This window comes from Acinonyx jubatus, chromosome C1 (assembly GCF_027475565.1).
Source record: "Acinonyx jubatus isolate Ajub_Pintada_27869175 chromosome C1, VMU_Ajub_asm_v1.0, whole genome shotgun sequence".
Lineage (NCBI taxonomy): Eukaryota > Metazoa > Chordata > Mammalia > Carnivora > Felidae > Acinonyx > Acinonyx jubatus.
The window spans coordinates 51558795-51584474 of NC_069381.1; the positions used below are offsets into that span (position 1 = coordinate 51558795).

The 25680-nt window shown below is 35.2% G+C and overlaps 1 protein-coding gene across 2 annotated transcripts in view; it reads left to right on the top strand.

The window, feature by feature from the left end:
• The window catches only part of EFCAB7 (EF-hand calcium binding domain 7), a 50092-nt gene extending 24634 nt beyond the window's left edge, over positions 1 to 25458 (top strand). Inside the window, exons 7-14 of one of the 2 annotated variants that reach the window (XM_015078853.3) lie at positions 62 to 203; positions 4785 to 4894; positions 7195 to 7352; positions 8015 to 8148; positions 12344 to 12492; positions 18339 to 18548; positions 20761 to 20868; positions 21842 to 25458. In XM_015078853.3, the coding sequence (XP_014934339.2) occupies positions 62 to 203; positions 4785 to 4894; positions 7195 to 7352; positions 8015 to 8148; positions 12344 to 12492; positions 18339 to 18548; positions 20761 to 20868; positions 21842 to 21916 (1086 nt within the window). In that variant the 3' untranslated portion in view covers positions 21917 to 25458. Of the gene's footprint in view, positions 1 to 61; positions 204 to 4784; positions 4895 to 7194; positions 7353 to 8014; positions 8149 to 12343; positions 12493 to 18338; positions 18549 to 20660; positions 20869 to 21841 lie in introns of those variants that run through there. The other variant, XM_053214182.1, reaches the window with a different exon arrangement.
• The last annotated feature ends 222 nt before the right edge of the window (positions 25459 to 25680 follow it).

Genomic DNA, 25680 nt, shown 5'->3' on the forward strand with positions numbered 1-25680 from the left:
TACTCTACATGCTGGAAACATTTAATAAATGTTTGAAAAAATTTTTTTTCCTTCATTTCAGGAGTGGCAATGTGTGCAGTCAAAAGGTTGCTTTTTTTTAGAAGAAGATGGTGAAATCATTAGTCATCAATATAGGATGCAGATAGCTCAGAGATCCATGGTTTATCTTACAATTAAACCACTAAACCTGAGTCAAGTTGAAGGCAAGTTTAATTTTTTTGTGTATTTTTTAAAATATCACATTATGCCCTCTTTGAAAATAACTTACACATTTGGTAGCCTTAGTGAAGAAAATAATCTACCTAACAAACATGGTTACATACAGTTAAAGAAAGAAAGCATTAGTTTATACTTTGTGTTATCATATTTTACAAAGCAAGTATGTTGGTTTTTGTGTATGTTTAAAGCAAGTTTTATTTTAATTCCTTTAAAAACAAGAACAAAGTGTATCCTGGTTTCTTCTTGACATAGAATTAACATTTTGTTTACTAATTAATTTTTAGCTTTTCCATTTGTCCATTTTTAAAATTAATAAGTTTAAGAGAAGTTCTGTAGGAACATAATTTGGGGCAATGTGAACTGCAAATAATTTTGAATATCTCCAAAGTCCTATGTCCTATGACTTAAACAATCGTTATTAATAATCTTTACATTCCTGGTAATATTCCTTTTCTGTATATAAATGCTAGATACAAATTAATTTCTTAGTGTCTAGAATGGTTATTATTGGGGCGCCTGAGTGGCTCAGTCTGTTGAGTGTCCAACTCTTGATCTCGGCTCAGGTCATGATCTCACACAGTTTGAGTTCGAGCCCTGTTTGGGCTCTGCACTGTCAGAATTGTCTCTCCCTCTCTCTCTGCCCCTACCCCACTCGTGCTCTCTCTTTCTCAAAATAAGTAAATAAACTTAAAAAATATTTTAATAAAAAAATAAAATGGTTATTATTTAATTTTTAATTAGTGAAAATGTCTTTAAGGGTGCTTTCCCTAGAAATCTTTTTGTTTGTTTTTAATGTTATTTTATTTATTTTTGAGACAGAGACAGAGAGTGAGCAGGGGAGGGGCAGAGACAGAGGGGGACACAGAATCTGAAGCAGGCTCCAGGCTCTGAGCTGTCAGCACAGAGCCCGATGCAGGGCTCGAACCCACAAACTGTGAGATCATGACCTGAGCCGAAGTCTGACACTCAACCGACCAAGCCACCTAGGCGCCCCATCCCTAGAAATCTTTTTAATGTTGGTTGTTCTAAGTATCAATTTTTAAAATTATTTTTACATAATAAGAAAATGTTTGTTTTATTACTAGAGGATTCTTCCCTGCTCCATTCTTCTTACCTCCTAAAGTAGAGATTCTAAAAGTTTTAACTGTATATCTTGTGAAATTCTTACGACATTTGGTGGTTGATACTTTTTATTTATTTTGAGAGAGGAGTGTGAGACCGAGGAGGGGAGGGAAGGAGGGAGGAAGGGAGAGAGACAGAGAGAGAGAGAGAGAGAGAGAATCCCAAGCAGGCTTTGCACTGTCAGTGTGGAGCCCGACCTGGGGCTCAAACCCATGAACTGCAAGATCATGACGTGAGCTGAAATCAAGAGTTGGATGCTTAACCAGCTGAGCCACCCAGGTGCTCCAATGGTGGTTGGTACTTTTAAATGACAATTACAGTGATCATTTTTTCAGATACAGGTATCAAGACTGGCCTGCATATTCAATGCAGATGTTAATTTCTCCATATTCTTAAGAAGATCCTTTATTCACATATTTCTCAAATATTCATTGAGGGCCTTATATATCAAGTATCATTTTCGGTGCTTAGGATATATCAGAGTACAAAAAACACAAAAATCCTTACCCTTATGAACTTACATTCTAGTGAGGGAAACAATAAATAATAAACATAATAAATAGTAAATGATGTGGTATGTTAGTAAGTGATAAGTGCTATGGGAAAAATACAGAGGGATAGGGCATTGTGAATGCTGAGGGAATATGAGTTGCCATTGAAATGGAGTGGTTAGTGTATACTTCATTAAGAAGTTGACATTTGAGCAAAGTCTTTGAAAGAGGTATATCAGTTATCAACTGCTACATAACAAATTACCCCAAAACCCACAGTGGCTGGAAACAATTAAACAACTGTTCACTCATAAGCAGGTTTACTGGATAGTTATTTTTGTTTGAGCTGGGCTTTGCTTTTCTCTGTAGGATTTACTTATGCATCTGTGATCAACTGTTGGTTAGCTCATAGCTGGCTTTACTGGTCTTGGCTGGGCTCTGTCCTCTATATGAGGTCTCAGCTGGGATGACTTGAGTCTGCCTCATATAGTCTCTTACGTTCTAGTGAGTTAGCCTGGTCTTGTTCTCTTGGTGTAATAGGGATCTGAAGGAAGGAGCAGAAGCACCTACGGTTTCCTAAGGCTTGGAATCAGAACTGGCACATTACTTCTGTTACATTCTGTTGTTCACAGCAAGTAATAAGGCAAGTCTAGATTTATAAGATAGAGAAATAGACTTGATCTCATGATGGAGGAGCAGATTCACATTGCAATGGGCTGTGGGTACAGAGCAGCCATTTCTGCTGTCTTCCACAGAAGGCAGAGGAGTAAGCTTTGTGGATATAGGGCTGGTGGAGGGGATGAGTGGAGAGTGGTGAAGAGTGCAGGTGGCAGAGCATTCCACATAGAGGGACTTCTCTGTCAGAGGCTCCGAGGTAAGAGTGTGCCTGATGTTAGAAGAATAGCAAGGTGACTAGAATGGCTAGAACAAAGTAGGAGATGGAGGACAGGGACGAACCAGGACAAAATCAGGTAGAGTTGCTTTTATTTGTTTGTTTTGGCCATAATGAAGACTTGGGCTTTTACTCTGAGAAAAATGCAGAATCTTAGGAGGATTTTTCCCATGGCTGCCCTCACAATTTTCTCCGTATCTTTAATTTACAATGATTTTAGTATTGTCTAGGTGATTTTTGTTTTTCTTGTTGATGCTGTTATTGTGGGGTTGGTTGGTTTGTAATTATCCTGCTTGGATTTTTGGCTTATTGTCTTTCATTGTTTTTAGGAAAATTTCCATCTTTAGTCTTCAAATATTTCTTCTGCTCTCTCTCTTCTTCCACTTACTTGTATGGTACCTGACATTTTGTCGTCTGTGCTATACCACAGATAAGCCAATGATTGCATCTCATCTCTCCTTAGAAGAGTTTGCCTTTCCTTGGATTTCAGGCTACTTGGTTGCCCTGGGACCTTAGCGCTGATGGGTTCAAGAAAAAATCAGAATTCTCTAGTTCACGTACTTTTTATTGTTAGGGTGGGAGCAATACTATTCCAACTCTCAACTCCATGAGAGAATTTTGAGTAGAAACAGGACATAATCTGACCTATTTTAACAAGAGCAGTCAGGTTGCTATATTGAAAACAGATTGAAGGGTACCCAAGAGAAAGAAGAGTTCTAGGAGGGAACTGATGATACTTTGAACCAGGAATGTAGACACAACACAATGGAGTACTACGTGGCAATGAGAAAGAATGAAATGTGGCCCTTTGTAGCAACGTGGATGGAACTAGAGAGTGTTATGCTAAGTGAAATAAGCCATACAGAGAAAGACAGATACTGTATGTTTTCACTCTTATGTGGATCCTGAGAAACTTAACAGGAACCTATGGGGGAGGGGAAGGGAAAAAAAGAAAAAAGAGAGAGGTTAGAGTGGGAGAGAGCCAAAGCATAAGAGACTCTTAAAAACTGAGAACAAACTGAGGGCTGATGGGGGGTGGAGGGGGGTGGGTGATGGGTATTGAAGAGGGCATCTTTTGGGATGAGCACTGGGTGTTGTATGGAAACCAATTTGACAATAAATTTCATATATTAATAATAATAATAATAAAATAAAGATCCTGGATATATTTTGAAGGTTAAACCATACAATTTCCTGAAGATTGGTTATGATATGTGAGAGAAGAAAAAAGTTAAAGGTGACTTCAAGCTTTTTGGCATGGCAACTGCAAGGATGAATTACTATAAACTGAGACTGAGATAGAGAAGAACATAGATGGACAGGTTTTTTTAAGGAATTGGGGAAGGTCAGTTTTAGATATAGAAATTAAATGGAGATGTCCAATAGGTAGTTGATTATAGTTTAACATTCAGAGAAAAGTTTCTAGTTGGAGATACAAATTATGGAGTTGTCGGGGAGCCTGGGTGGCACAGTCGGTTGAGCATCTGACTTCAGCTCAGGTCATAATCTTGCAGTTTGTGGGTTCAAGCCCTGCCTCGGACTCTGTGCTGACAGCTCGGAGCCTGGAGCCTGCTTCAGATTCTGTGTCTCCGTCTCTGTCCCTCCCCTGTTCATGCTGTCTCACTCTGTCTCAAAAATAAATATAAACATTAAAAAAATTTTCAAATTATGGAGTTGTCAGCACATACATAGATGATGTCTAACATCTTTTCCTCCAGTACCTCTCCACAGGTAAGCTAGTGCTCGAATCTCATCACTCCTTGAAAGGGTTTGTTTTTCCTTGGATATCAGGTTACTTGGTTGCCTTGCAACCTCAGCTTTCTGGTCAATTCAAAAAGAGTTACGAGTTTTAGAAAGTGTGAATAGAGAATATTTCTAGGAAGGATACTATATATAGTTACAAATGCTATGATATTTCTATATAAAAATGGGATGTGCATTTCTAAAAAAAAATCCATAGGGGAAAGAAACCACTAACTTATTTTTTAAATAGGAAAGAGTAAGTAGTAATTGCTTATTTTAAGATGTTTGGGGTTTTTTGTTTGTTTGTTTGTTTTTAGGAAAACCATCCCCTTGGTTATCAATTGATACTGCCTTGTATATTCTTAAGGAAAATGAGAGCCAAGCAAATCTACAACTCATGTGTTTTACTGAACTACGAAATAGAGAAGTATACATATTTATTTCCTAGTGTTTAAGTTGAAAATATGACATGAACTCAAGTTTGAGGAATATAATAGATTTTCTATATTTGTTTTTAACTTGTGTATCTTTCCCTCCAATTAGGGTATATACAGTACTTAAGCACTATGAATATTACATGTGTCTTTTTAATTGTGATGTATTTTCTCTTGATTGCTAAGAGCTGAGGATTAGCTTTGTAACTTATATGTTATGTGACATTATACTTCACTTTCTTCTCTAAATGCCCAGATGCCTCACATGTGAACATTTTTTTTTTTTGTAATATGCAATTAAAATGATTGATGCCAGTGGATTTTTTCCCCTAAATACAGGCAATTCAAGACTTTGGAAAAGTTGCTTTAGATGTTTGTCTTACTTTATATTACTACTGCAAAAAAGAAAAACTTCAAGATTGCTATCCTCAGGCTTGACTTATATTCTAGGGTTCAAAAATAGATTGATCTGAAGAAATGCTTTTAAATGATTTTATATGTTGCCCATGGGGTTGTTCTGATCTTTTCTAATTATATATTTACTCAGAGGCCAAATATGTGAGGCAGATACATAAATGTGGCTATTTATTTTATGAGGACTACAAAATACATCTGCTACACAACAACAGGAATAATACTATTCAAGGGCTTACTGCAATATCATATTTAATCTTTATACAGGTCCAATGACAGACAAACATTTCCCTGATGGAATGTTATATAAAAGTCTTTATTGTAGGCTTCTGAACAGACAAGAATAGTTATAGGCAAGAAACAAATAAAATGACACAGGTTAATGTTTTCACGAAATTCTTCTTCAGAACTGACTACAAAGTTAGGTTCAAGATAAAGTATTGTCTAAAGCAATAGTTTTTCCCATTTTGTATGGGATAAAATTACTTTCTTATGATACTGCATGTATAAAAATGTTAGTACATAGCCAGCCTGTAGTAAAGTTTGAATAAGTTTCTATTTACCTTTTTACTATATTGGCTTCTGTTTTTCTGTAATATGTCATATTTGCAAAGGATTTTTAGTTTTAGTTTCACAATTATTTTCTTTAAGAAGAGTTTTGTGTGCATGAAAGACTTTCCATTTGCCATCCACAGTGGAAATTCAAGGTTATATGTGGAGATAAGGGAAGTTCATGGGATAACATGTATTAGGAAGCAGCAAGAACTGCTTTTCACTTCTGGGTACCAGACTACATCTGGCCATTTTACAAGATTATGGTTTCCCAAGGAGGGATTTGTCAATCTTTAGTCTTCAATGACCCTAGTTTTATTGGGTTGCTTCTTGTAGCAAAATAGAACATGGTATGGTCACTTTAGGATGATTATGGTTCCTCTGACTTGTGAGGGCAGAAATAGGACTGAACCCAGAATTCAGAAAAACAACTTTATTTTGTGTATGAGTCCCCAGGATGACCTAAAATACATCTGTGTTTTGAAAGTTTTTGGACACAATTCCTGACAGAATTCCCTAGGGCTATTCTGTGCTGAAGGGCCAATAGCTGTTTGCTTAGCTTTTATACATGGCAAGGAAATGCTTAGATTTAATATATTTGACAGAGATAACCCCTAGGTTTTATAGATGGCTGTTTGTTTCCATAAAACACCTAGAACATTCATAGAGAGATGTCATTATGCTTTCTTTTATGAAACTACAGAATAAAATGTTTCCTATACAAATTTCCTGTCACTCATTATAAATATACAGTGATGGAAAGAAATTTTGTATAAGGTAGGTTTATCAGGGATTCTGCCATCTTGTTTTATAATCCATATTAATTACATAAATAATAGTAGTATTGCAGTGCTTCTATGTAATTGGATTCTTACAAATACAGCTTACAAGTATTACAAATAATGAATTCTTGAAATATATTTTTTACTTTGTGTTCTTGAAATCTGATTTACAAATCATGTATTTATATTTGAATCAAACTAGGGAATTGTAAAATTATTTTAAGATCTCTCTCTTTGCTTCCTGTTAAAGATATTTACATCACAAACACTTTTGAAGATTATTGGGAAAGCTTTAGAAGTTATATAACTTTTTACCTGTTACAGTTTTAGGCATTTGTTTTTAAAATATACTAAGAACTACATCTAATGGTCTTGTGCCAGGACTTCCATTAATAACCAGATTTTGAAGCCTGTAAAAGATTGATAGACGCATAATAGAGTTGGTGAAAATGGATAAATTGCTTCTAAAACTTCCCTTTCAGAAGAAAGATGAAAAGTCATTAAAACTCATGTTGGTTGTTGTTTTTTAATTCTTTTGAGAAAAGGTGTTTGGGTGGACTGGTGAACTAGGACCTGGAATTTACTGGTTAATTCCTTCTACAACTGGCTGTAGGCTGAGGAAAGAAATAAAACCAGTAACTGAAGAAGCCCAACTTGTATATAGAGATGAAACAGGGGAATTATTTCTTACAAAGGAATTTAGGTAAGTTTTGTTTATTCAGGTTAGAACTGTAAAATCTAGAACTGTAAAATCTAGTTTATTAAGGTTAGAACTGTAAAATTATAGATCAATAGCCTGTCTTCCATCCTTTCCTTTGGCCAGCTGCCAGACCCACCTGCAGATCCTAATTCAATAATTCAACTCATTCCCTAGGCATCTGAAAGTGATTTTCCGTTCATGAGTCTGGGATTGCCACTCATTTCTGAGTTCCAAACATTTGGCAAGTCAACTAGAGTCACACATTTACAGATTTCTACCTGATTAGACACTTCCTTAGAAATAGATACTGCCAGTTGCACCATTAACTTAGATAATGGTCAAATATGAAATCTAAATACTTAGGTAGTTCCCTTATACCCTAGATATATACAATAATATCTGGTAGAATAGGAAGAAGAAAGTAGATTGGAGAAAGGAAAAAAGAATGATGGAATTACCATTCATTGAGTTACTACTATGTGTTGAGATAGTGTGGTTGTTTTAGAAGCTTGTTTGTTTCAGACTGACTAAAAATATATATTTGGATATATTAAGTTCAAAAAATTGTTTAATGTCTTGAGATTACTTCCTCTTGAAAGTTGTCCTCATAGAAACATTCAGTCCAGTTGCCATGGAGACAAATAATTTTCTATTTATAATTTTAGGTTAACTTTATCAGATATATTTGAAATAATTGATTTGGATGGAAATGGTCTTCTTAGCCTTGAAGAATATAATTTTTTTGAATTGAGAACAAGCGGTGAGAAATGTGATGAAGATGCTTGGGCTGTCTGCCGAGGTAAGCACTTTTCTTCTCCTTAATGCATATATAAAAAAAATAGCACCCTTTCATTTTTAAGAAGTAAAATGTCAGACTTCTCTATAGAATATTATTATAGCAGTTAGGACAGTGAAAAAGTAGTAGCATTGTTTATAGATCATAAAAATGTAAATATTTATTTTCCTTAAATTTATAGTTGGTATAGTATTCAAGTTAAAAGAAAATATGAATTACTTAAATGTCACTTCATTTTTAGCCTATGTTCTTTGGATCTTAGAATGGAAAAAACTTTGTCTCAGCTCTTGATACTAATGAAATGGAAATGGTCAAGAGCCCCAAACTGTGCCCAGGAGAGGGCAGCAAAGAGCTAATAGGCTAACGTTTGACTAAAAATTAAGCGGTTTCCAGCAAGTTCTTTATATATGTTAAGAATTCTTTAGTTGTTTTTTTGTTTTGTTTTGTTTTGTATTTGAGTTGAATTATGAAAGCACATCCATGGTGGTATGGAAACCAAAAACATCATGATTGGCAAAGGAAACTATTGAGAAGGAGACAATTTCTGTTGTCTCTTAGGAGGAGTTTGGGAAGATGGTAGGGCTTATGTATTTAAGCCAAGGACTAAAAGATCAAAGGGGAAAACCAAAAGCCATAGCCAACTATAGATCACAGAATAAGGCCAAAATGCAGTCAGGAAACAAATTAACTCACATATTGCTGTCACTGGGGTAGAAATGTGTCCTACTCCTTTGGTTCTTAAAATGGTCTAAGCTTGGCAAAGTCAGTGAGCCAGGTGGGAGTTTGATAAATCTGTTTATCTAAACAGCAAGTAAGGTAGAAATATTAATACAAAGGTTTTCAAAAATGTATCTATTTTTAAATGAAAGGGATACACTATATAAACTTTATGGTATACTCAGCAACAAGAAATGAATATTGATTTATACTATTAAATTTCAAATAAGATTTGTAATATACAGAATATTATTCTTAGGAAGATATAATCATCTTATAACGTTAAGAATACAATCTTTTGATTCTTTATTGTGGCACTAAAACATATTCAATAAGAATGAATCATAATAAGACTTTTTATGGCAAAGTTTTTCATAAATAAAATTTTAGTTTGATAATTTAATTGGTAGAATTGATAGTTAACATTTTTTGAGAATTTACCACATGTCAGTTGGAAGCAGTCTATACAGCAACTCTCTGAGGTATGTACTATTGTTATTCTTAATTTACAAAGAAGGAAACAGAATCAAAGAGGGTAAGTCACTTGATCAATGTTATATACCAAGAAAATTTCACAGCTGAGTTTTACACCCAAGCAGTTAGACTCCAGAACCTTGAATACCCTGCTACAAAAAAATCCCCAAGAATGGTTGACTTAAAAAATGATTTGAAGGGAGAATGTCCCCTTCACCAACATCAGTAATACTGCAAAGAATCAGGCCTTTTAGGTTCTGAAGTTTTTATTTTTATAGTCATACGTAATATTAATTTTATGCAACTTTCTCCTTGATAATAAGAAAATGTTTTATCTACCTGTAAGATCATTTTAATAAACTTTTTTATACTTAAAGGTGCCTTAATTTTTTCATTTTTTATTAATATATTTTATTCTTAGAGCAGTTTTAGGTTTACAGTAAAGTATGAATACATTTTCTCCTCCCCTCTACCAATTTCTCCTATTTTCTGACATCTTGCATTAGTATGATACATTTGTTAAAATTGGTGAACCAATGCTGGTGCATTTTTATTAAGTAAAATCCATAGCTTATATTAGGGTTATATTGTGCTGTACAGTTCTCTGGATTTTGACAAATACATAATGCCATATACCTGCCCTTACAGTATTATACAGAATAATTTCATTGCCCTCAAAATCCCTTGTGCTCTACCTATTCATCTATCTATTCGTCCCTTCAAACCCCTGGCAACCACTGATCTTTTTACTGTCTCTATAGTTTTGCCTCTTCCAGAGTGTTATATTGTTGTATATCTTGCAGTAGATAGTCGTTTCAGACTGGCTTCTTTCACTTAGCAGTGTGTATTTAGATTTCCTCTTTTTGTTGGCTTGATAACTCATTTCTTTTTAGCACTGAATAATAATTCCATTGTATGAAGGTATCAGTTTATTTATTCATTCACCTGTTAAAGGACATTTTGGTTGTTTCCAATTTTTGGTACTTATGAGCATAGCTACTATAAATACTCATGGGCATATTTTTGTGTGTACGTAGTTTTCAGCTTGTTTCAGTTCATTTAAATTCAATGATCACTGCCGCAGTAAACCTATGTTTAACTTTGAAAGAACTGCCACATTGTCTTCCAAAGTGACTACACCCATTTTGTATTCCCACAGGAATAAATGAGGATTCTTAGTGCTCCACATCCTTGTCTGCATTTGGTATTATTAGTCTTTTTAGATTTTAGCCATTCTAATAGGTGTATATCTTGTTTTAATTTGCAATTCCTTCATAACATTTGATCTTTTCATATGCTTGTTACCATCTGTATATCTTCTTTGGTGAGGTGTCTGTTCAGCTCGTTTGCCCGCTTTTTGATTGAAGTATTTATTTTCTTACTGTTAAGAGTTCTTTGTATATATTGGATACAAGTCTTATCAGCTGTGTTTTGCAAGTATTTTCTCTCAGTCTGTGGTTTGTCTTTTCATTCTCTTAGTAGTGTCTTTCACAGCGGAAAAATTTTTAATTTTAATGAAGCCCCACTTAACCATTTTTTTCCTTTCATGTGTCATGCTTTTGGTTTGTGTGCTTTTGGTGTTGTATCTAAAAACACATAGCCAAACACAGAGTCACCCAGATTTTCTCCTGTTATCTTCCAGAAGTTTTATAGATTTGTGTTTGGGGTCTGCAACCCATTTTAGTTAATTTTTGTGAAAGACATAACATCCTAGTGTACATTTATTTTTTTTGTCTGTGGATGTCCAGTTATTCTAGCACCGTTTATTGATACAATTATCCTTTCTCCTTTGAATTGACTTTGCTCCTTTGTCAAATATCAGTTCAGTATATTTGTATGGGTCTACTTCTGGGTTCTCTGTTCTACTCATTATTTGTCTCATCTTTTGCCACCACCACACCGTCTTGATTACTATAGCTTTAAAGAAAGTCTTAAAGTTGGGTATTCATGAATTTATAAAAAATTAATGGAGGATTGAGAATTTTAAGTTTTAAAAGTCTGATAGTTTGATAGTCTCTATAGTATAGTATTAGGTATATTTTCCTTGATAGTAATAAAATTTGTATTAATCTCAAATATTTTTTTCATCTTTCTTTATTACATGCAAGCTCCATCCTCCAGTTTAGTGGCTACTATTTCTATGATCTAATTTAATCTACATTTACTTTTTTCCTTGCAGAATTCTGTGTCACTTCCTAAAGTCTGTAAACTTTTTAAACTATTAATCAGTCAGTTTTAAATGGCTGTGTCTCTGCTGCTTTTTTCATAATGATGTATACAGAAGAGATATATCATATAAAGAGTACCTATTTCCTTTGGATATATTACAGTTGGAAACAAGAAAATAAAATCTTTCTTGTTGGACAGTTAACAGAATATAATCCATAATGAATAGCTATTTATTATCTATAATAGACAAATTCAGGAATTACACATGTATAGATACTTTGAGGTGAGTTTAGTTTTGCTTACAATGTTAAAATGGATTTATTAAATTTATTAAATAATAATATTAAAATAGATTTATTGTCTAGGACATTCATAGAATCCAAAGTGTTCCCCATTATCTAACAGATTTTTAAGGACCAGGGACAATTTGGTTAAAATTAGAGTAATTAGGCATATAGCAGTCCCCTTAAATCTGGCACCATCCACATCTCCCCTTTGAAACACCATTAATTTGGGGGGTGTTACATCAAATTCATCCAGGTTCTGCTGGCTTTAAGGGGTAAACATATATGAAGCATTTTAATTTTTAAAAATATATAAATCAGTATATACTCTAAGTAAGCAAGCAGGTTGGGACTTACCCAGAAAAATTACAATTTCCTCTAATTTCAGAATATATTTGCAATTTATAACTTCCGATTTTTTTGAAAGTTTCAAAAATAAGGCTTCCATTAAATAAGGCTTCCATTAAAATATTTATGAAAAATAATATAGATCTTTTATTAAATGTATGAGTTTTAAAATTATGTAAGAAAGAAACTTTTGGTTACTTTAACAGACAATTTTGATACAAAGAAGAATGAACTAACAAGACAGGGCTTTATGGATCTCAATCTAATGGAAGCCAATGATCGAGAAGGAGATCCTCGTGACCTTTGGGTAACTCTACACTCAATGGGCTACAATAAAGCTCTGGAACTGACAGAGGTAAAGCAATCTGAAAGTTTTGCAGTGGTCCTAATACACATAGTATTTTACTCCACGAACACTTTCCTACCACCTGACTTTTGAATTGGGCACTCAAATCCTTGAACTTTAGTATACGAATGAATTGTGGTTGCACCGGTGTGTTTCTGCTAGTTTGTGCAAGTTCCCATTGTTACCTGAAATTTAGTTACTATCAGTATTTAAATAATTCAGGAACAAAGGAGTTTGAGCATATAATATGGGGGGAAGGTTTGGTAGTTAAAAAAATTCTATTTTTTAATTGGTGATGGCTATTTTAGTTGCTGGAGTCTCATTTCTATAGGGAAACTCTTTGTCCTAATAGAATAAGCCTATCTTAGAATAAGGGGGACGTGTCTGTATGAGAATTGGAATTCTGATCTTTTGATAAAAGATACTCCTTGGGTTATTATTTGTAAAATACTTGGGATGGTTCTTGGCTAATGTTTAGCACTGTGTATGTGTTAGCTATCATTATTAAGACTTTCAGTAAACTGGAGAAATAATAAAAATGAGGCCTTACTTCTTAAAGTCTATATTTTGTGTCAGGTTTAAAATAAAGAATTCAAGAGTTTCAGGCCATGTATCACGTAATAGTACATTTGTTGTTTATATTCTTAAAAATAATATCTGTCCTTTCTCTAAATAAATCAACTAGCAGGGTAACACTAGCTTCAACACACTTTAAATTTTGGGTGTATTGAGACTTTGGTTTAATTCCTAGCTTTGACATCATTGAAAATCCCTCATAAACCTCTTTTCTGAGAAGTTCTGAGAATAATTTTTTTTGCCATTTTTATTAATAAGAGGTTAAGAGTTACAATAACTTTTTATATCTTACTTTATTTTTTAATGTTTATTTATTTTTGAGAGAGAGAGCAAGCACGAGCAGGGGAGGTACACAGAGAGAATCCCAAGCAGGCTCCACACCATCAGTGCAGAGCCTTGTATGGGGCTTGATCTCATAAATCATGAGATCATGACCTGAGCCAAAATCAAGAGTCAGATGCTTAATCGACTGAGCTACCCAGGCACCCCTATGCTTTCACTCAATAAGAGAAATTAGTTAAGAGCAATTTAAGACATTTTTTTGCATTTACTTATGTCATTGACCTTTGAAACCATAGGCAAGAAGTATTTCTTAGATAAAACTTTTTAAGTTTGTTTATTTTGAGAGAGAGAGAGAACAAGAGAGCATGTTCATGAGTGGGAGAGGAGCAGAGAGAGAGAGGGAGAGAGAGAATCCCAAGCAGGTTCCACGCTGTCAATGCAGAGCCCGACATGGGGCTCCATCTCACAAACCTTGAGGTCATGACCTGAACCGAAATCAAGAGTCAGACGTTTAACCGACTAAGCCACCCAGGCATCCCTGAGATGAGGCTTTTTAAATTTAAAGTTTATTCTTCATTTATTGAATAAGTAATACAGAAACACCATTGAAAATGTAAAAGGTAAACATATATAGTGAAAATGTCAAAGGAATAAGAAACCACTTCTCAATAACAAATAAAAAGACAAAAATGAATTGATTATTTACTACAAGGGAGTATGCTCGTCAGTTATAGCCTGCACGACTATAACTGGAGCAGTTATAGTCTCCACGACTATAAGTGGAGCAGAATGTTCCTCTTATTTATTAGGGGAGGGTTTTGAGGAAGCATGGTTACTCAGGTGAGACTGTTGATTGGTTGGCACTCAGCAGTGTTATTTATTCACACGAGTCCTTGATTGTTTGACTTTCAAAAGTGAGGAACTGATACTGGTGGGCTTACAAAAATGTGTATTGAGATGAGGTTTTCTAGATCTTTTGAACAGGTTTAAAACCAGTTCTGATGACTACTCATTATCATGACAACAGAAGAGTCAGTTGTTTCCTAAGTTTGTGAGAACTTTTTAATTCCCAGCCTTCCCTTTTGATTTTCATTCAGTTAAAGTTGTAGAAGAAACTTTCAAAGATTCACTCAACCACTATTGTTGGTTCTTTTCGAAGAGGTTTCATCTGTGGGGATCTGATTTTCAGTTTTGCATTTATCATGGTTTCATCCTGTTTCTGTCTTTAAGTCATTTGTTGGGACAGCGACTTCTACAGAAGCATTTGAAGTCTCTAGACAACATTTAAACTCTGAGGCAAACAAGTATACTAGAAGTATTATAAGAAGGGAGTACAGAGCACTCCAGAGTCATAACCCCAGGTTTTCCAGGCTTGACCAAGAAAAGTCCCAAGGACTCTTTAAATCTACTTTGTATATGACCTTTTGTATTAACTCTTTTAATTCATTGTAGGTGATTTCACTTGCAGTGTTAATCCAGTTACAAGAAGTATTAGCAGCAGTGCAGATTCCTCCCTGGCTGGTCAAAAGAAAATCAAGGCTTTTTTATTATTCATAACTGCTTGAGTTAAAGAATTTAAACTGGTTTGTCATGCCCCCAACAGTTAGGCTATATTAATTACTATGTCAGCCAACAAGAAGGAACAATTTTTTTGATGACCATCTGGAATGATGTAACTGCTATGAATAGGATCCGTGTCTTCACCAATCTTTTTCCAGGAAGGGTTTTAATTTTTTGTGGGTATATGTAAGGAAATATAACCTGTTGAGGGTGTTCGGGAATCTTGCCCTTGGAATGGCCTAACAGTTGTACAGAATAATTAACTTTGATTCTGAGTTAGCATTAAACAGTCTGATTTCCACATAGTAGCTGCATAAGTAATCATCCTTAGTGGAACTGTGGGTGTGTTGTTTCTTGGTGTTGTGACAAATAGTATGTGTTGCATTTTGTATTTCTCATACTTCAAACACATTTCTTTCCTTTAAAGCCTAGACTTAGGCAAATTATTGCTGCTAATAAGGAAAACATGATAGGCCAAGTCAAACATATATAGCCTTAAATCCACAAAGAGTAAAGCTATGAATAAATAAGAGTGTGCAAAGAAGAATGGAACTCATAGAAGAATCTTGTTCCAGTGTCATGAGAGGAAGCTGCTCCTGTAATGTGGTCATATGTTGTACAAAGGTTCGTGGGTTAGCAGTTAATTCTGTGCACTGTCTGCTTCTGGAGATTCTCTGGAGAGTTGCACTTTAGGATCTTTAAAGGATGTACCTTTCCAATTCTGTTAAGGCCCTTTGCACTTTCCCAGAGGTTTGGGAATTATAAAGACAAAAATGTTTTTGAATAAGAAGCAAGCCTTAAAAAAAAAAAGAAGAAGAAGAAGCAGAAGCAAGCCTTTACTTAATCTAAATCCATGAATAATTGTTCCAGTTAAATGTGTCCCTTGTCATGGGACCAATAATTTGGAAGGCCCTAGGCGGTCATGATGGTTGTGGCTTTTTAAAAAATGATGTTTTCTTTGTTTGTTGTTTGTTTTGTTTTGTTTTTTAAAGATTTTATTTTTAGGTAATCTCTACACCAGATACGGAGTTCAAGCTCACAACCCTGATTTCAAAAGGTACATGCTCTACCAGCTGAGCCAGTCAGGTGCCCTGGTTGTGGCTTTTCAACAGTGAAATATTTTGACCCATCCTGAAAATAAGTGTACTATATTATTAGTACATATCCATAAACCAGAGAGAGTCAACTGTATAAAATCAATTTGGAAATGCTGAAAGAGTCTTTTGGTGTGTAGTCTCAGTTCATGTACCATAATTTTTCCAGGTTGATTTAGTTACAGATAAAACATTGAATAACCACATCCTTCATTTTCTTAGGAAATTTTTTCCTCAGTGATTGATATTATAGCCAGTTTATCACTATTGGAATGCATTGTTTCATGGAAGATTTTATCTAGTGTCCAGGTGGCCATTCTGGTTTTGCCAGATCTTATCCTCGTGGTTCTTAGGACACAGTGTTTCTTTCAGAATTTGGCAGGCCAGGTTTTGCATATCTACAATGGAATCCCTAAACTTCTCAGTGGATTTGTTTTATTTTGTTCTTATTTTATATAAGGACTTTAGTCAGAAGAGTCTGTTTGGTATACAGATCTGTTAAAAGTATTTCTATAGTATTTCTAAAGTGTTTCTATAGTACTTCTAAAGTACTTGTATAGTATCTATGATATAGTATATTGGCTTCCATAAAACTTCTTTTATATTGAGTCTCTTCCTTTGTGGCCATTATTTTAGGTATCAAATAATGTATTTATTGTTCCTTTTTTGTTTGTTTGTTTTTTAAGTGAGCTCTGCACCAGGGTGGGACTTGAACTCATGACTCTGGGATCAAGAGTTGCATGCTCTACTAAGACAAGTGCCCCTTGTTGCTCATTTTTAAAGAGTACTTGATCAGAGAGGGAAAATCCCTCTTTTTTATATAGCATTTTTAAAAAGTCAATTTTTCTAAAAGCGTACTAGCTATTAGTTTATATATTTTACTCTCTTATGTCTTAGAGCCACAGTTTAATCATTTGAACATATTTCCTGGTAAGGATACAGATTTTACAAAAGATACTAGGCAACTTACTGTATTTCAAGTTATTGTTACTGTTATTGTTTTTCATTTCTTTCATTAATATAAGACTCCTCAACAAACAATATTGAGTCAGAATTTGGTACTGGAGCATCCAAAAGTTCTCTTCTTGGCATGGATACTTTTGATTTACAGAATCACAGTGAAGACATTCTCCTCGTTCAGTAAGGGTTACAGCATTTTTGGATTGAAAATGTTACACAAGCAAATGGTAATACAAGAAGGAGAAAATAACAATTCAGAATTAATTGGTATAAAAATGTTGGATGGTTCCCATTAGTGATAGGGATTTTTATATACGGTAACATTTGATTTAAAGGATTCATGGAGGGGAGGTGGGGAGAGGTGCATGAAATAGGTGGTGGGGATTAAGGAGGACACTTGCGTGATGAGTACTAGATGATATATGGAATTGGTGAATCGTGATATTTTACACCTGAAACTAAAATGACACTGTATGTTAGCTATACTGAAAATAAAATAAAATAAATAAAATAAAATAAAATAAAATAAAAACATAAAGGATTCATGTATGACCTGAAGTTGTTTTGACTGATTTAGTTAATACTTGTAATTGTTCTGAGACAAGGTGGCTATTTAGTTAAGGTATTAGCTTTAATATGCAGTGATTCTTTGGTGTGTGCTATTTTACTGAGTTAATACAGCAAGAGGATGATCTAACATTTTCATATTTGAAAAAAATAAAAGTTTATGATGACCTGGGAAGAATCAGTCTGTAGTGTTATGAATGTTCTGGTTGGTTTGAATATATATGGAGAGTATTTTGCTGATAGGGATCTGGAAACCTTTGGTACTTTCTTGAATCATGTATAATGAAATTTGATGTCTAGATGAACTATAATTTGATCCCCCCTGTTAAATTAGTAGGTATGGTGTCACAAAGAATCACCAAAGTATCAGTTACAGGTTAGGATTTGGGAAAGGATTTAGGATTGTTGGAAATCTCATTATTTGAATGGTTTTAGTAAACCAAGAAAAATTTGATGAGTTCTTTCTGTAGCCTTAAAGTTAGAAAAGGAAATTAAATAACTAATATGACATATATTAGCTTTAAACCAAATGGAGGAGTGGTACTGTGGCTTAAAGGAGGTATTACAGATTTGCTTGAGATTATAGTTTTCTTTCCTTTTCTGTGAATATTATCAGTTAATATCCTAGTGAAAAAAAATCACAATTTCTTGCTTTTTAATTATTCAGTTCATAGTACTAAAATCTTCTAAAAGTATATGAGGACAAGCTAGAGGGTACATCTTCTTAAATCATATGATAGACATATTAATAACAAATAATTTATTTTTAATTCTATCAAAAGGCTAAGACAATGTTTACTTTTTCTTTCATATCAGGCATGCCCATTTGTCATTGATATCTATGCAGACAAATGCAAGCCAAGAATTAAACCTGTCCATATGGAGGCATGCAGTGGGCAACTCGAGAAGGCCATTTGTAAATCTGTCCTTAACAAAGGCGATGCGAGAGTAATGGATGGTTATGAAAATATAATTGTACATACTTATAAGCGTGACACCTGGATAACATCAGTTATTGAAAACAAGGTATTATTTATGAGGTGGTTCTCCTTAGAACTGCAATGTTTACTAGTATGTTCCATCTTCTTTCTTATTCTATTCTTGCACAGCAATTAATACCACATTATATTAACAAAATTTATAATGGGCAATTATTCCTTCTCAGGTTTTTAATTCAAACTAAGCATGATAATTTTTATGCATTTTTAAAAGTTTGAGATAATTGTTTTTCTCTTAAAATATTATGAAAATTAAATATCTGGAGATCTCTGAAGAAAGAGTATAATCTGGATATAAAGTATTTTAGTTTGTTACTAAAAATCTTCACACCTACAATTTAAAAAAATTTTTTTAATGTTTATTTATTTTTGAGACAAAGAGAGACAGAGCATGAACAGGGGAGGGGCAGAGAGAGAGGGAGACACAGAATCTGAAACAGGCTCCAGGCTCTGAGCAGTCAGCACAGAGCCCAACACGGGGCTTGAACTCACGGACTGCGAGATCATGACCTGAGCTGAAGTCAGACGCTTAACCGACCGAGCCACCCAGGTGCCCCTACACCTACAATTTTAAATAACAGACATTGAGTTTTAAAGAAATATAAACAAAATAAAGAAAAAAATTAGCCCAACTTTGTTTTACATACCTTGCAATTCAGAAATTTTATGGGCTATCATCATTTTATTTCATATATTCCATTGTCTGGGACCTATTTTTATCAAGCCAATTATTGCTAGCTTTGGCTACCATCCCTCCTACTACTGACATTGCAGGTTAAGGGAATACATGCATAAATGCTTAGAGATACCCAGTTTTCTAGAAACGTAAATTTTCATAAAACCTTACTCAAGATGGCTGGATTCTTAGGACTGTTGGCTTATTTCTTTTTAGTTCCTGGGTGAGACTTATGTTATTTTTCTGCCTGCCATAAATTCCTTAAAGTGTTTAAGGTTTGGCTGAGTATTGAGTCAGTGTGAGTCTATATTATGTAACTAACTCTTCTAGTCACAATAGAAGCCTCTAGAAGTGTAATATGGTCTCTGGTTTCAAAGAGTTTATGGGCCAGTTGGGAAGACAAACTCTATACTCTTGAAAGAGATGCGTGAAAATTAAATGTTAAATTATACTGTTTACATGTGTAATAGTTTTACTGTATCTGCATCTCTTGTAGTTGATGTTAGTTTGGACTATCGAAGTTGGGGAAGGACCTGTAATGAGGGGGAAGGGGACTGTGGTGTGGGATTTGGAGACAAACTAGGATTAGAGATGCAGTGTAAGGAGTAACACGTGAGAGGGTTAATGTGAGATATAGAGGAAAGAGTGAGAATATTCGCTATGCGGAAACAGAGAACTTTACTTAGTGGAGTAATATGAAGGTAAATAGCGTAAGTAGGATAGGTCCAGATCATATATATTATCTTGAAAATGAGGTAGAGGAGTTGGACTTGACCAAAATAGCCAGGGTCCCCAGCCGGAGATTCCTGTCTTCAAGTGGATCATAAAGCTTTGGAGGGTGATTCCTAAAAGAAAGGAGTGTGCCTTCCTTTCTGCCCTCTATGTTTTACTAGAATTAAAAGGGTCGACGGGAGTCACTGCCTTATCACAGTTTCTCTGTTCTGCAGCTACCTATCATTTCTTAGCCCTGCATTTCCTTCCTTTCCCTAAAGGAAAACTAAACTTCCCTTCACCAAAATGATGTAATAATATTTTAGAACTTCCTATTTGCCAGGCACTTTACATTTATTAATGTGTTTACTTTTCACAACAACCCAATGAGTTAAGTACTGTCTGCATTTTACACACAAGGAAACTGAAGCATGGGGGCATTCAATAACTTGGAGAAGGTCACATGCTGAGTAACAGGGCTGAGAAATGAATCCGGTAGGCTAATGTTATATTGCCCCTTTGTGGTCATTAGGGAGTGCTCGTAGCTTCTTTAGCAGGGGAACACTTTGGCTCCTACATTTCTTTTCATTCATCAGCTTCATACTGCTTTCTCTTGCTTCCTATCTATCCTAAAGGCTGTCTATTATCTGTGACCTATTATCTCAAGTATCACTTCTTCGGTAACGTATTCCTTTCTAGCCCAGACTGAGCTAATGTTTCTGTGTTTCTATAATATCTTCTATGTTTCTACAGAATCCTGCGAACACCTCTTTCACAAGACTTACAAAGTGTTTTGTAATAATCATTTTGTTTGTATTATTAAAGACTAGCAACTTATGAATTTTTTTTATAGTCAGATAATAAAGTGATTATTCACATCAACAACGAACTAAGTAAAAACTGCGTAAACAACAGAGGACTCAACATATTTGCAGTAGAAGTGGCGCCAAAGTCTACAATGGTAATGCATTGCTTTCTAATTAAACCTTTTGTTTTATCAATTAAAAAAACATTTTTGCTATTAATACTATGAATAAGTGGAAATATGAAATAAAGTCTAAAATTATTTTAAGTATGATATTATATTATTATCATCCTATATTGCGAGTAAGGAGATTTTGGTTTTAGTCCAGTTCTCACTGTTTGGTTGAGTGATTATGGGAGATTCAGTTAACCTCTCTGTTCCTGCCCCTTTAAATGTAAAATTAACATAGTATTACCAGCGTTAGGTTCTTTAGGAGGTTAATGTAAAGATGAAAATAAAATGATGTACATGAAAGCACTTTGTAACATCATATAGAAATATAAAGTGGTGTTTATAGTAAATGGGAATTTTATAATATAAAGTATTTTTATGTACATTATTAAGATTTTCTAACGTAACCTGAAAGAGAAAATGCTTCTAAGTTTTAGATAGCCATCTAAGTCAAGAGCCAGGAACAGTCATAGTTTCTGGTGTTAGCAGAACCATGGGTTTCTAATTTAGCCAGGGGGTCAAAGACATGGACCCTGAAACTGGTCTAGTAAAGGGAAAAAGGAAAAAGCCTTCTATTCCTTTCCTTTCTTCTTCCATTCTGTCCGTGACATCCAAAAACACTTTAGAACCAAATAGAGATTCTACAGAATCCCAATGAAGGGTTTAGAAAATGCTCTATGCTTAGTGAAAAAGGGGTACTTACTCCTCTATCACTCCTCTTTACCCACATTTACACATACCAACTATCAACTATTATATTTTAGTAGAATTTAGACTGGATTATTCTGTTAGACATCAGATCATAGATTGTAGGTCCCTGCTAAGGACAAATGTTACAGAAGTTTATCTTCACAGGGATATTTTTTACATAGGGTCTAGAAATCTTATCTTGTTTAAAAATTAGTTAAAAATAATAATATGTAAAAGGAAAGTAAAATTTTTCTATTTTTATATGCAGGTTTGTCAACATGTAATGCCTGTGAATGAACGACAAGAATGGATATATTATTGTGTGTATTCCCTTATATCTTAAATATTGCTTTCTATTAGAGACTGTCAGGCTAAGAATTATTTCAGGTTTAGTCTTTATTTGTTGATCAACTAAATGCTGATCAATTTAACTGATGTATATAAACAATAATCTATTTAATTTGTATGTATTTATATTTTATGCCCATGTTATATACTTTATTATTAAAATATAAATAAATATAAAATATAAATAATAATGTTTTTAATATGGGGCTTTCTTATCAATTTAATGGGAAATCTGGGCACATTTCACTTACCAATAGTCAATCAAAGTAAAATTATAGGTAAGCTTTTAAAAAGTAATAGTCAGTGAATTCTACAAAATCCTGTATACTTTTGGTTTAATCTCACTCATCAAAACAAACAAACAAACAAACAAAAACCCTCAAAGAAAATGTTAATGGGCCAACTGCAGCTAGTGCCCTTGACTCTCACCCTGGATCCTCACTGTTCTGTCCCAGAAGCCTGACAGGTCACAGACTCCTGTCCATGCCACTGTGATCACAGGCATGTGGCTGTGGGAGGACCAGGGGGTGGCCTTGGCCCCTTCTCTTTCCTCCTTCTGCTGCTGCTGCTAGTGACACACAGCCCCTTCAAAACCTGCCTCTCCACCAGCAGCCTCTACCTCCTGTTGCACCTTTCAGCTTTGAGCTGATACTGCCTCCTCCAAACCTCTGTGGGCCTGTAGGTATTCAGACCCCGGAAGCTGTTCCACCATCACCCATACTCGCGGTCATTCAGCAGGCAGGTAAGATCAGAGGAACAGGCCTGGGATTGGATGTTGAATTTACCTCTGAGGGGACTCTTGTCTTAATGCACTGTAGCACAATAGATATGACAACTGATAGTAGTGGCTGATGAGTTATTTCACATTTGAACAAATGAGAAAGCTTAATTCTGTAGCAAATCACAGATTCAGGAACGATTTCCCTGAAGACAGGATCTCTAACCTGAACCGTAAACTGATAACCCTCTTAGATGTCAAAGGTCGTGCACATATACTACTGGTGCCCTAAATAACGCAGTTTCTTCAGCTATACAATCTGTTTTTGTATCATCTTGCCAAAAGTTATTTGTAAGATGAGACAGATCAGAATGTAGTATTAATGGCATTAACTCAGAGAACTTGGAGCCTTAGCCATCTAGGAGATGGGAAACCACACTAAGATATTTGTGTTTCAGTCCATGTTTGTGGTAATAGACATTTTGCTGGATTAGGGCATGCATAATATCTTGTGATATCTGTATGGAATTTAAGCTTTCCTCATACAAAAGGATATTGTATTCCTGGACTCCTTAAAGAAGTGGTGGCTGAAGTCATTCAGGTTGTTGCTGAGGAAGGTTTTTCCCTTCTTACATTTGTTACCGAACAAAGGGAGGAAAATTTTTCCCCTCTTCCTTTTGTTCCTAAACCCAAACTTATCCCCACACCCTATGCACAGTAAGCCAATATCTGAGACACCAGTTTTTAAGTAAAGAAAGCTTTATTATCAGAAGAGCAGCCCAACAAAAAGGCTGGGGATCATCCGCAAAGCTGCCTTGCTCTCTTGAGCATAGGGACAGCTTATATATATTTGGGAAAGGAAGTGAATATATGAGAGGAGTGTGAGGAGTTTCTTGAAATCACGAAGTGAGGGGCCTCGAAACCATCTGGAGGTGTGCATTCTTCCAGACAATGAGGTGTCGTTTGAGACCTGGTACAATCAGATACATCATATAATTTCAAGACAAATGTTACTGTCCAGTCCCTATTAGGTTTTTACAGTCAGTGGGTAAACAGGGAGTAGGGCAGAAAAGGCAAAGTTAATGACTGATTGTTCATGAGGTTAAAGGATGCATAAAACATAAGTAGGGATCAAAACAGAATGTGGAGCTAAGTTAATAATACAACAAATACAACTATAGTCCTGCTTCTGCTTTCAAAACAGGTCCAGGAATCAAGTGTCAGCCTTGCTTTCTAGATTCATTGGCTGTTCTAATAATTAAATAGACATAAGGCAGATTAACAGGAGTAAAAGAAGTTTAATTGTGTGCATATGGGAGCCCCACAAAGACATGAGACTCATAGACAGTCAGCCAGTTGAGGCTTATATACCATCCTGAGCAAAGGAGAGAGGATAGGAGTCTGGGCTTCAAAGGGGAGGAAGACGATTCACAGGAAGATGAGAAGAGTGAATGTCTGGTAAACAAACATCTGCCACACTGTGCAGATAAGTCTTTCTGATTTAAAAAATTATCTCTAGTAATAACTTTCTTCCTGGTACAGGCCGACTATCTAAATTCTTTTAGGCAGTTAAGGGAGAGGTAATAAGCTTTTCCCAAGTCAGTTGGCTCTTAATTGCTTTCAACTCAAAACAACCCACATGTTAAAGTGGCACATTTTGGGGTGGCATATTCTGCTACCCCTCAATACCTTTGATAAAGATGTTGCTATGAGTCCCATCTTGGTTCCAGCTGTATGTCACTGATGCATGTTGGAAGACTACAAATCTCTAGTTCTAAACTTTTCCCCTGGGAAGGAACTGAGTGTATATAGAAACTGCCTGCTGACCTTATGCGGGGATATGAAAATAGTCTGTGCTAACCCAAAACTTGGGGCATCAGGTGGCTCGCACAAGCGATAGTCAATAATTGCATTTTTTATTTGACCCAAAGCAAAACCCAGTGTTGCCACCATGTTCCATGGAATACCTGAGTTCTACACTGTTGCTCTTGATAATCTGAGTCTACAAAAAGACACACATCTTCTGTCTCTGACCTCACTGAGGCATATATTCCCAGTGAAGATAGGCAAAGATTGAGTTGTGCAGTTGGTGGTTCAGATGCAAATGCGCAAGAAATGCATGATCACTCAGAGTTGACATTTTAAAACTTGCCACAATTATGTAATTTACTTAACATTGTATTCAGTTATGTTATCAATGTACTGTAGATGTCAAACTTGTGACCATACTAATGCAATCTTAAAAGGAAAAAAAAAAAAAGAAAATGCAAATGCAGAAATAGTCATTTAATCATACATTTAGTTTTCCAATCAGAAAATATCGTTAAAGCAAGGGCACCTGGGTGGCTCAGTCGGTTGGGCGTCCGACTTCAGCCCAGGTCATGATCTCGCGGTTTGTGAGTTCGAGCCCCGCTTCAGGCTCTGTGCTGACAGTTCAGAACTTAGAGCCTGCTTCAGATTCTGTCTCCCTTTCTCTCTGCCCCTCCGCTGCTTGCACTCTGTCTCTCAAAAACAAACATTAAAAAAAGAAAGAAAATATAGTCAAAGCAAAATTTGGAGAAATTCATTTTCTATATTAAAGAAGCCAAAATCTAGGGGCACCTGGGTGGTTCAGTTGGTTGAGCGTCTGACTTCAGCTCAGGTCATGATCTCGCGGTCCGTGAGTTCCAGCCCCGCGTCGGGCTCTGTGCTGACAGCTCAGAGCCTGGAGCCTGCTTCAGATTCTGTGTCTCCCTCTCTCTCTGACCCTCCCCCATTCATGCTCTGTTTCTCTCTGTCTCAAAAATAAATAAACATTAAAAAAAAATTAAAAAAAAAAAGCCAAAATCTAATCACAGTGGTAGGAGTACAGTTGATCCTTGAACATGGGTTTAAACTGTGTAAGTCCACTTAAATGTGCAGATTTTTTTACACTACAGTATTGTAAATGTATTTTCCTTATGATTTTCTTGATAACATTTTCTTTTCTCTCACTAACATTGTAAGAAGAGAGTTATATGATACATATAACATACAAAGTATGTGTTAATTGTTTATGTTAT